Source organism: Salvia hispanica, chromosome 1 (genome assembly GCF_023119035.1).
Source record: "Salvia hispanica cultivar TCC Black 2014 chromosome 1, UniMelb_Shisp_WGS_1.0, whole genome shotgun sequence".
Lineage (NCBI taxonomy): Eukaryota > Viridiplantae > Streptophyta > Magnoliopsida > Lamiales > Lamiaceae > Salvia > Salvia hispanica.
The window spans coordinates 22,141,534-22,154,425 of NC_062965.1; the positions used below are offsets into that span (position 1 = coordinate 22,141,534).

Below are 12,892 nucleotides of genomic sequence, written 5' to 3' on the forward strand. Positions count from 1 at the left end.
GGGAGTCTCACGGATCGGCGATAGCCCCAACTCCTCAAAAGAGAAAGTCTCGATGCCGGCGTACTGAGTCTCCGGAACAGTACTAGGGGAATCATCGGACAACAAATCTATATATGAGTGATAGACAGATTCCCTAGGTGTCTGAGGGCTCCTGTGTGGCATCGTCCCACCCATCCCCGCCATATTTGGCGTCATACTCACCATCTCCGAGGCCCCGGGCATCATCCCACCCACCGCCGCCATATTTGGCGTCAGACCGCCCATCCCCGTTGCCCTGGGCATCATCTCACCCATCTGACTCATCCAATTGTACATATTGTAGAACATTTGGGGAGTAATTCCCGCCATCCCTGCAATTTGGGGATTCATCCCGCATTAAAGTTTCCCTCCGTTCTGGCGGGAAACGTGAGTGTGTTTGATCCGCTCGTGGTGGGGGAGTTCCTATTGTACTCCATTTATAGTAGAAATGAAACTTGTAGATTAGAGAGAAAAACTTGTCAACACAAGTGGTGTGAATAAAATGAAGTTCAACGAGCCGTATTTATAGAGTTTAAAAAAAAAATTTAAATTTTAAGTCGGACGTCCGACCCACGCTACAATGGCGGACGTCCGCCCGCCCGTCGCGCGGATATCCGAGGATATCCGACGTCCTCACGGGACGTCCGTGTCCGACCTTCTCCTTCACAATGGCGGACGTCCAGTCGGACTTCCGCGACGTCCTACCGGGATGTCCGCCGGTGGAGATGCTCTTTACATATACAAATAATGCTTTCATATTATTCCTTTTAGCAAATGTGGGCATGGCCCAACTCAGAGAAATGGATAGACTGACTAAACAACAATGAAACCCAATCCAAAATAAAGGCATATCCAAAAGCCCGTTACACCACCACATCATTTTATCAATTTTGGAAATTGGGCTGGATCCATGTGCCTAAATCTTGTGAAACCTCAAAGACATGGCTCGGCCCGATCCAAAAATCAAGCCCACTCATCCGACTAAAATATATCACTGGATATTTTTAATTCAAAACTGAAATGTTGGGATTTTTTTTTAATAAAAAGTTTTTCTAAAAAAGTAGAAAAATAATAATTCATAATATATATTTATCTTTGAGAAGGGTTTAGATGCTTAATTTTATTGTCAATGTTCGTGACTAAGAAAAGCATATAATTCAACTCAATCCAAAATAAGGCTTAGCCCAAGCCCGTGAGACAACCGCATAATTTATCAAGTTAGGAGGGATCGGGCCACAAATCACAGAGATGTGGCCCGACCCAGCCGAAAATCATGCCAACTCATCCAAATACTGAACCTTGAATTTTTCGGTAGCTTTAGCTAATATGGGTATTAGACAAAAGGATCATTATTTTTGCATTGATTATGTTTTGTTCTTCATTTAATTATAACTATCATTATTGTGTATGGTAAAAGAGGTCTGGTCTAATCTTATAAAAACTCCAAGTTGACATTGACATTGACACACACACAATCATATTGTTCGATCTATTAATAAGTTCCGAATCCTCTGATCTTATAAAAACTCCTCATCTTTTGGTTCCGAATCGTCTGATGGCGATGGACCAGGCCGACGAGGGTTGGTGAAACTTCCGTTAAGTGGGAATCCATATAACCGCGCGTTTCCTTCAAATGATTACGTCCTATAATAAGCTGGTTGTGGAGATCCCAAATCGGCGTCAGTCGCAAACGTTTTAGTAATTATTGAATTTAATTTGTGGGCTTTTTTGTTTTTGTTGGGCCCAGGCCCAAGAAAATTGAGATACAATTGATGCGTAGTTCGATAGGCATCCTTATATACAGAGATGTGGAGGGGTGCGTTATATTGCTAACTATTTAAGTTGCTAACTCTGCTAACTCATCAATCTAGTATATTGTAAATGTCAACATGATAACATCAAAATGTCAACACATAGTATCAACACATTATATTGAAGTTCAACAAAATTGTATTGTGACATTTTAATATTATCATGTTGATATTTTTAATACACTGTATTGATGAGTTGGCAAGTTAGCTACTTAATAAAGTTAGCAATTAATCACACCTCTAGGTGTCAATTATGTAAACAAAGACAACTAATTACCAAAATAGTAAACAAATCATATACTAATGACTAATATTAAATCCTACGCTAGAATAAATATGACGATGAGAAAAAATTTAAAGTAATACTTCCTCCGTTTCTTCATATATAGTTGAGTCATTTTACCATTTCGGGAAGTTTCTTAATAGTTGAGTCGTTTCTTTATATGATAACTTTTTCCTCTTTCTTACTTTACTATCTCTTACTTTATTCTCTCTACTTTATTTACTTTATACTTTATTCTCTCTACCTTTTCCTCTCTCTTACTTTTTTATCTATTTATTTAACACATCCAACATTCATTTCTAAAACTCTGTGCCGAAAAGTTCCGCCTCAACTATGAAAAAACGGAGGGAGTACTATTATATTCCGCATTCTATTTTTTTTTTATCATGCGCAAGATTTCTAGAATAATCTTTAGAAAAATATGGAAAAATAAATCTAAACATGAAATGCTTTGTTACAAAATAATACTATCTATCATGTGCAAGATTTCTAGAATAATCTTTAGAAAAATATGAAAAAATAAATCTAAACATGAAATGCTGTGTTACAAAATAATACTCCCTCTGTTCCATTAAAAATGAAATGTTTTCATTTTTTTATTGTCCCACTAAAAATGAAACGTTTCATAAAATGAAAACAACCCTATCTCTACTTTTTCATCTCTCTTACTTTACTCTCTCTTCATTAACTCACAAAACAACACTACATAAAATCTTGTGTCATTTTCTAAATGTTGCATTTTAAATGAGACGGAGGGAGTACTATCTAAGTGTGACTTGATTTGCCGTTTCCAACATATACTCTTCGAATTTCATTTCTACTCACTTTTCTTACAAATGATCTATTAAGTTAGAAATTGTTTAAAATTAGTATCTTATTCTTTCAAATCAACTATAGAATATTCAAACTTGGCTTCTTATACTTGTCCGTTGTCACCATAATAATAGCTGTGGCCAACCATGTATAATATTCAACAAAATCAATAAAGTTTTCCACCACAATGAACACGCGAAAATTAATGTGCAACGACTAGGAATGTTACAATTTAAAGTCTAGTTTAATTATTTTTTCATCTTTTAATTTTCATAAATGAACATCACGCTCCAATAAATCATTTAGTATTATAACCAATTCAAAGTTCTAATGCCAGAATTTAACATTTATCATAATTTTCAAAGAATTATTTGACTGGCACTTTTAGAAACTCGAGCAGCTTTGATTTAAGCAACACATCGATTCTATCATTTGCTTAAAATCCAAATCGTAAAGGCCTACATGGGAAATTTATAGCATATATTCTTTTCCCTGCATCATATCATTTCTCTTTAGAATATATTTCTTCAGTCCACGGAATAATGTCTATTTACTAGTACTTTTTTCCATTTTGTGTAAATGGTTTTACACTCCAATAACTTATTACACTCATATTCCACTAGAAAGCATATTCCACTAGAAAGCTATTGTTCTCTTCGTATTCCTTTTTTAGCCGTCCGACTATAAATGAGTTATTGTTTTAGCAAAAAGTAACACATATACTCTATTTTACTTTTCTGGCCTTCTTTATTCTTTCTTCTATTAAATCAATTAACATCATTTTCTTGAATTTTATGCATAAATGTTTTCTTAAATTTTATGTCTGAAAGAGATGCATTATTATAATAGGACTGAGAAGTATATAAAAGTGTAACAAATATTCCACTATCTTTTACAGAGTCTCATTATTCACAAATCCAGTCTTAAAGATCGAACCACAGAACCACACTCAAAGGTCATATTTAGAAGGTCATATTTAGAGAACATGTAGGTCATGCTTAGTCTGTTTTAGGTCATGATAGTAAGCATGACCTAAAATGATCTTAACATGACATTCGTATTTTTAAAATCCAAATTTATATAGCATGACCTAAAAACAAACTAAGCATGACCTAAAACAAACTAATAATTTCTTACGATGACCTAAAACAAGCTAACCATGACAGGTTCAGTAGTTCGGTCTTTAAAATTGGTTCGACATTGATTATAACTCATCTTTTATATATATATTTCTTTAAACTCGAATTAAGTCAAACTAACAATATAATTGGAACGGATAGATGGAGTAACTGATTGAGCTACAAAAAGAATTTACAATTAAATGGTTAAACCCATCCACCAATTAATAAGTGTTACTAGTGGTGATCTTAAAAATGTATTCAAGTAAAGTAGCACTTGTCACATAAAAATAGTCTTTTTTTTAAAAAAAAAATTGGTACGTCCCACAAAATTAATCTATTTTTATTTTTTGCAAATTCACCATTTTTCACTAATAACAGTCCAACCACTTTTTTCTATTTATCTCATTTTCTTTTTATCAAATTTCGCATTAAACTTGTGCCGTCAACAAAGTTCCTATGGAACGGAGGGAATGGTAAACTGTGGTTGTCTATTTAAACCCACATGTGTTGTTCGTTTGTATATTAACTTTGTCCTTTATTTTCACTACTCAATCATATAATAACAAATGCCTTCGTCATCAGAAAATCATGTTGCTTCAGCTGAAGGATGAGTTGATAGTCAATTCTCTCTTTCATCAAAACTGGTGTGATGGAATGAAAGTGGCGAGTGCTAAGTAACCTTATAATTAAGTTCAGATTATGAAATTTTAAGGTTCTCACAATAAGAAATTTTAATTTCAATCGCTTATTTTTTTTAAAATAATAAAGTACACAATTTTCTATAAACTTTTAGGCTAAAGTATACCGTATTCGTGGAAATTACATTACAGAATGATCCTTTTTGTCACATTAATATATTATGACCAATTCAAAGTTCTAATGCCATAATTCAAGATCTATGGATTGCATGGCTGAGATTATAGGTGTTATTTTTTTCAAATAACTTTTTGGTTTGGACATACAAGGACCACAATTCAACTCGGTCAAGCTTTGATTAAAGCCACACATGAATTCTATTATTTTCTTCAAATCCAAATCATATAGGCTTGAATTTACAAAAATATGGATTTTCTTTATTATTTATATATGGTGTGTAATATATCACTCATCTTTAGAATATGAGTAATTGATTGAGCTACAAAAAGAACTTATTAGTCTCTCAATCCAACCATAATTGAGTTGTATCCATTTGTTGGTCATTTAATTGCAGTTGAGTTATTTTTCTCTATGCAGAAATACACATTTAATATCTTTTATTTTATCTGCTCATACTTTACTGTATTCAATTATCAACTGTATTGCTTTATATTCTCTTCACTTTTATACTCTACACAGTTTCCACTTATATCGTTGAACACGACTTTCTTAAGTCTCGTATCCGAAAAACACCTAAATTACGGGACGGAGGGAGTACTAACTCGTCTAAACCCCTCCAAGTAAGCTGTGATTGTCTATTTAAAGCTCCATACACCTATCTTAATTTGTCAGCAAAAAACATATCAATATCCTTTTTCACAATGCTTCCAAACTTCTTGTTGCTCACTTATATACTAACTTTGTCTTTCATTATCACCACTCATTCATATACTAGCAGATGCCTTCGTCATCAGGAAATCTTGTTGCTTCAGCTCAAGGATGAGTTGATCTTCAATTCTTCTCATTCGACAAAACTGGTGCGATGGAATGAAAGTGGCGAGTGTTGTAAGTGGCACGGTGTGGTATGTGATGCATCTGGCTATGTCGTTAGTTTGGAGCTCGATGATGAGGCCATTTATGGCGGAATTGGGGATTCGTCGAGTCTCTTCAGATTTAAATATCTGCAAAAGCTTAACCTCGCCTTCAATGACTTCAACTACACTCATCCCATTCCAAAAGGTATTGGCAATCTTACTTATTTGACACACTTGAATTTGTCAAATACTGGTTTTGGTGGACAGGTTCCTTTTGAAATTTCATCCTTAACGAGATTGGCTAGTCTCGATATCTCCAATGAGTATGCCAATATTTTATGTCTTGAGCACCCGAATTTGGAGATGCTTGTCCGAAATCTAACGGAGCTTAGAGAGCTCTATCTTGACGGTGTCAATATCACTTCCTTTGACGAAAGGAGAAAATGGAGCCATATTGTATCATCATATTTACCCAACCTCACATCTTTAAGTTTCTCTTCTTGTTTTCTCTTTGGCCCTTTAGCAAGGTCGTTTTGGCAACTTCATTCCCTCTCGATTCTTCGACTAGATTTCACCAAGCTTTCAACAGTAGCAGTTCCGGACTTGTTCACCAGTTTTCCAAATCTTACCACCTTAAGTCTTGCTAGATGTAGTTTAAAGGGCTCTATTCCATCCAGCTTTTCTAACCTGACCAAGCTGATTCATGTCGATTTGACGAGTAACTTCTTGACAGGCTCACTTTCTTCTACACTATTTGAAGGTCTTTCCAATCTTGTTTATTTAGATTTGGGATTTAACTCATTCTCTGGAAATGTTCCCCATTCTCTGTTTGCTCTCCCTTCATTGTTGGAACTTGATCTTAGAAGCAATAAATTTAATGGCACTTTCCAACTAGACAACCTTCGAAACCTTGCCAATCTCACATTTCTTGCTCTATCTCAAAATCGCTTGTCGGTAGATGTTGGCAACGTCAATTCAACTTCATATGGATGTCTCCAATTAAAAGTGTTATACCTAGCTTCATGCAACTTGTCCCATTTTCCTGATTTCATCAGACATTTGGATATGGAAGGATTGGAGCTTTCAGACAATCGGATCGCTGGGGAAATACCTAGCTGGATTTGGGGAAAACAACTTATGTTTCTAAACCTCTCACATAATCTTCTGACAGATCTCCAAAAGCCTTACCATATCCCCACTTCTCTTCAGTTCCTAGACTTGCATTCTAACCGGTTTAGAGGCGAGGTGCGGCTTCCCCTTCCACTTGAATCTCAACTATGGTACTTGTCTCTTGCTAATAACAGTTTAAGTGGATCAATTGCAACCTCTCTATGCAATGCCAAACACCTCGACTCTCTTGACTTTTCTGGAAATAAATTAAGTGGGAGGATACCCCCTTGCGTACTTGAAAACGTTAGGGGGCTTGATCTCAGTCGAAACAACATCAGTGGTAGCATTCCAGATATTTTCTCCAAGGATTGTAGGCTACAATATTTGGAGCTTAACAATAATAATTTAGATGGGAAGATCCCGAAGTCCCTCAAAAGTTGTAGGTCGTTGAAGTTCTTGGATGTCGGGAACAACAACATCAATGACAGCTTCCCTTGCATGTTACCATCGCGGTTGCTCGTGCTTGTTTTGCACTCCAACAGATTCTATGGGGAAGTGAGATGTCACCACAACTGGCCAGATCTCCAAGTTCTAGATATATCTTCGAATTATTTCAGTGGAAGTTTAAAATCAATAAACTTCTCTAGTTGGAGGGCTATGGTGCTACAGAGTGACGAACATTTGAGGCGCAACAGCATAAACGTTAAGTGCATGCTATCATCAATGACATTGCGTGTTCTTGTTTTGCACTCCAATGGAAGAGTGAGATGTCACAACAATTGGGCAGAATTCCCTGTTATAGATACATCTTCGAACTATTTTAGTGGAAGTCTAGAATCATTGGACTTCTCTAGTTGGAGGGATAGGATACTACAGAGTGATGAACAACTATGGCTCCGTTATAACTCTGTGAGGAGCTCACCAAGTGTGACATTAATCATGAAAGGGCTAAATTTAGAGCTCCACAACATTTGGCGAGACTTTGGCAGCATTGATTTCTCTTCCAATAATTTCCATGGAGAGATTCCAAATGCAATTGGTGATCTTACCTCGCTTCATCATCTCAACTTCTCCCTCAATACCCTCAACGGAAGCATACCAAAGTCATTTGGTCAGTTGAGGAATCTCGAATCACTCGACCTCTCTGGAAACCAACTAACAGGGATGATACCAGTGGAGCTTGCAAGCATTACATTCCTTTCATTCTTGAATCTGTCCTACAATAAGTTGGTCGGAGTCATCCCAAATGGCCCTCAATTTCAAACATTTACAAATGATGACTTTGAGGGAAATGCAGGGCTTTGTGGTTTCCCTCTCAACAAAAGCTGCAGTCATACTGATGACAATGACAGTGAGCTATCACCGCGAGAACATGAAGATGTGGAAGAGAAGAGGGAGATTGAGTGGGAATACGTATCAGCTGCACTTGGATACGTTGTGGGTGTAGGGATCATTGTGTGGCTACTTCTATTTTGCAGAAGATTCAGAGAGAAATATTTCGGCAAAATAGAAGAAGTTGAAGGCATATTCATTGCCAGAGACATGAGAAGACGGCGTACAAGAATGGTAGCCAGGAATCGAGCCAGGAGACAGTAAAGTTTTCTTTAAGAACAGATTCTTTTTGGTGTAAATAAGTGCAGTTTATGCATGTGTGTTTATGTATGTATACTGTTTTTGTTTATGTATGTGTACTGTGTGTGTGTGTGTGTTTGGGTCTAGATGAGTGCAGTGCATGTTGATTTCATATGTTCTTTTATTTTCATGTGGGAAAAGAAACAGAGAATGAGGAAAGCAGGATGTTAATTATCCTGATAGAAAATTTTCCACGATGTTACAATAAAATCAACTTCTACCTAATAATCATGCAGATTAGTAGTGTGATGCCATCAAATATCAAACAAACAAAAGAAGTGCAAAGAATTCAATTTCCATTTCGGAAATATCAGCGTTGTCATGATTATTGAATAATAGCCTTAAAGACCAAAATATCGATTAAAAAAAACAAGTAGCTCAGTTTAGATTTTGTATAGAGAGGTTGGAAGGAGATTAATTGGTAACTATTACTATATGCATATACCAGTGATTAAAGGAGAAATCTTTTCAAATATGTAGAGAAGAACTAATTTTGTGTTTAAGACTAACTTCCGTTGGCATGTATAAAACTAATTTTGTGCTCACCTGTTCGTTTCCATCGACCTTTGCTTCACTAACTACGCTAACTTATGTAGACTTCTTTACAGGCTCACTTTCTTCAACCCTTTTTCGAGGTTTTTCCAATCTTGTTTATTTGAATTTGGGTTTCAATCATTCTCTGGTGTCATTCCTCCCTCTGTGTTTAACCTTCCTTCATTGTTGGAACTTCGTCTTAGCAAAAACCTGTTTACTGGACTAGTTGAGGAATTTCCCATTATAAACTTCTCAAGCGTTTTTACCATGGATTTGAGTAGTAATCAGTTGGAGGGACATGTACCGGACTCTTTCTTTCAACTTCATAGCCTCGAGTATCTTGATCTTTCGAAAAACTTGTTCTCTGATGTCAGAAGCTATAATTCAAGAAGATATGCACTTTCCAAATTCATTTTTTATATAAATATTTTAGCTGAAAAGACGTGAATAGGAACGTCAATTGCGATTACGTGAATAGGATTACTAAATATCTCTTCTCAAGTGTGCCCGAGAGATCCAGCAAGAACGTATTAACAAGAAATACCCCTTTGACCTTCAAGTTCGAGAACTATAAGGTTAGCCAAGTTCATTTAGATCAACTTTTACTAGGCAATCTCACACTCCATTATTTATAATTTCAGGGTGAATGTCTTTTTAAATGTGTTCTATCTTTGGCTTCGATGATTTTTCAGATCCCAAATTCATAAAGACAAGGTTGCAAGGGGTTCAAACCTGTTGTTTCTATTTCTGTATCTTGTTTCACATTTGTGATACTCCATATGTATTCTTCAGTGTTGGGCCACCTTTTATTTTTAGTTGGGCCAAATTTAAGGATAAAAAGGATATATTTGGGCCTCTTATTTATTTTAGTGGCATTCTTTTTTTTCTTCTTTAAACTGATTGGGAGTTAGATTGTTAGGATCACCTGATACATTTTGTAATACATTTGCTAATAAATCGTTTTAAAATGAACAAATGGATCTGTTGAATATTGATGGACTTTCTATTAGGCTGGTTATTTATTTTGGTCCATATGTTATAGTGTTGGGCTAAGCCCAAATGACTTACCTCTTGCTCCAGATGTTGCCACGTGGTCTCTCACCCGAATCCTGTCTCTGAGCCGTTGGATTGTGAGTGTGTTTTTTATGAGAGTGGTGAGTCTCTCGAGTCTCTCATTCAGTTTATCTCTCTCTTTCGCTCATCTCTCTCTAGACCAGAATCTCTCTCTGATTTCCCTCTCTCTTCTCCGATGGATCTTCCACTGTTCTTGGGTAATCTCTCACGGTTTCTTCAGTGAGTGGACAAGTGTGAGTGGTGGTGAAGGCAACTGCTCTGGTTGCTGAGTGTTGTGAGAATCTAGGGTTTGGTGTGTGAGGTTTTCTAAGTAAGTTTGTGTTCGGTGCTTCCAGATCCGGTGTGGTTGAGTTGTGTGGTGTTGTTACCTGCGGTGAGAGGTTGATCTCTTGTCAGTTTCAACGGTGCTCCCTTGGATTGGTTTCTGGTTGAATAGATCTGGTTATTGGCGGGTTTCTGAGCCATCTTTTGATCTATTCGGTTTCTCTCTTGTTACTTATGTTAATCGGACTGTGTATATCTCTTTTGATCCGAGAGGATCTTGTTTGTTATCACTAATCCGTTTATTCAGTGTGCAGGCTTCATAAGGAGAACTTTGTTGATACTTCAAGAACCCTAGCTTAGCATATTAACTACTGTTGTAATAGTTAATTGTTCTTTGGTTGTAATCTTGAGAAAACTCAACAAAATCAGTCGCGTGGTTAGTATTTGACTGAGCTCTCCTAATGAAGAACAAACAGGTCTTGGTTAATAGTGAATCCTCACCTAATCTGATCCCTACAGTGGAATCAGAGCCACGGGGGGATTATGGCGGCACGCCAAGTCGCTTAAGGAGGTGGGCAAGTGGAATCCTCTTTCGAGAGGGGATTCGCTCTGGTAAATTGGCTACATCCTCTGGTTTTATTTCTTTCCTTGTTTAGTGCAAAATATAGTCTTGGGCTCTTGTTTTCTGGTAGACAGTCTCTGGCAAAGACTTAGGAACTTTGTGCTTTCTGTTCTGTGTTACTTCCGTTGGTTCTTGTTTCTCTGTGATCTTGTGATCTCATCTTACTTGACCACCAAGCATTTTGCACTGCCCAAGTGACCCCCTGCGCCCTCCAGTAATGAGTGATTGCAAGTTGGGATAGCCTTGGCCAGTCTTGCTCGTGACAGTCAAGGATTTGAGGTCCTTTTTTGTTGTGTGAAAGCTGTGTGTTTGTCCTTGTGTTACCTGTGTATGTCCCTGTGTTCCCAGGTGTATAAAAATGGTAAAAATGATTCCCTAGTGTTGGTCTAATTCCCTATAATGGTAAAAATGATTTTGCTATTTGGAAACATAAAATGAAATGTGTTTTGATTCAACAAAAAGTGTTTAAAGTTGTTGATGGTACTTTACATGAGGATACTACTCAAGATAAAATTGATGAGATGAATGATTGGCTAGGGCTACTATTGTGTTAAATCTATCTGATTCTGTGATTAGGAAAGTTGATCATGAGGAATCTGCTGCTGAAATGTGGAAATTACTTGATACTCTATATACTGAAACCTCTATGTCTTCAAGAATTTATCTGCTTGAAAAATTGATTAAGTTTAAGCTGGATCTTGCTAAAGATATAGATGATATTAATGTTGATAGGTTTAAGAAGCTTGTTCATGACATTAAGAGATCAGGTGATAAAACAATAGATGAATACACTAGCATAGCTCTGATGAATGCCATGATGAATGCCATTCCTGACTCCTATAGTGATGTTAAGGCTGCCATTAAGTATGGTAGAGACTCTGCTCCTCTAGACCTTATAATTAGCTCCCTGAAATCCAAAGAACTTGAGCTTAGGGAGAGAGCTGCTGATAAGAATGCTTATAACAAAGTGTTGAATGTCAGAGGAAGATCTAAATCTAGAGGGGGCAATGAGACCAGTAGTGGCTCTGGTAATACCTCTAACTCTAGGAAAAAGTTTAAGTCCAGGTCTAGAAGTAAAGATCCTAAAACCTATAGGAGGTGTTTCAACTGTGGTGAAGTTGGGCACAATAAGAAAGCCTGCACCAAACCCAAGAAGAATAAGTTTCCCAACCACAATGCCCAAGTTGAAACCCTTGTAAATGTTGCTACTTATGATAATGTGAATGATTCTGTCTTTTTACATCTAATGATTGGTTATGTGATTCTGGATGTACTTATCATATGAGTCCTTTCAAGGAAGTGTTTTCTGAGCTGAAACCTGTAACTAAAGCTTTTGTGTCAATGGCTGATGACAAGAAATGTGAAATTCTTGGTATTGGCACTGTGTGTTTGAAGTTTGAAAATGGTTATGTGCTCAACTTGAAGGATGTGAGATATGTTCCAGATCTGTGCTATAACTTGATGTCTTGTACTGCTCTTGAAAATGAGGGTATGGGGGGAAAGTGGGAAGAAAGCTGCATGAAAATTTGCAAAGGGTCTATGTGTCTGTTCAAAGCTAACAAAAAGTGTGATTTATATGTCTGTTCTGTTGTGCCTCTTTCATGTGAAAAAGCCTATGCCAATGTTGTTAAAACTGATAGAACCATATTGTGGCACAATAGGCTTGGTCACATGAGTGCTAAAGGCCTGAGTATTCTGAAAAAGCATGCCATCTTGTCTGATAATGATGTCCATAGTGAGTTGCCTTTTTGTGATTCTTGTGTGCTGGGTAAACAATATAGAGTTTCTTTCCCTGCTACTCCTGCATCTGCTAATGTGAGTAAATGTATTTTGGAATACTTGCATATGGATGTTTGGGGTCCTGCTTCTGTGTCTTCTCACTCTGGATGTGTGTATTTCTTATCTATGATTGACGATTTCTCAAGAAAAGTGTGGTGTTT

General features: G+C 36.8%; 1 protein-coding gene across 1 annotated transcript; it reads left to right on the plus strand.

The window, feature by feature from the left end:
- The first annotated feature begins 5,563 nt into the window (after positions 1-5,563).
- On the plus strand, positions 5,564-12,237 carry LOC125190256 (receptor-like protein 40). Its single transcript, XM_048087513.1, has 3 exons — positions 5,564-8,418; positions 10,850-10,942; positions 11,529-12,237. The coding sequence occupies exons 1-3, from the start codon at positions 5,564-5,566 to the stop codon at positions 12,235-12,237; spliced, it is 3,657 nt and encodes a 1,218-aa protein (XP_047943470.1).
- Positions 12,238-12,892: the final 655 nt, after the last annotated feature.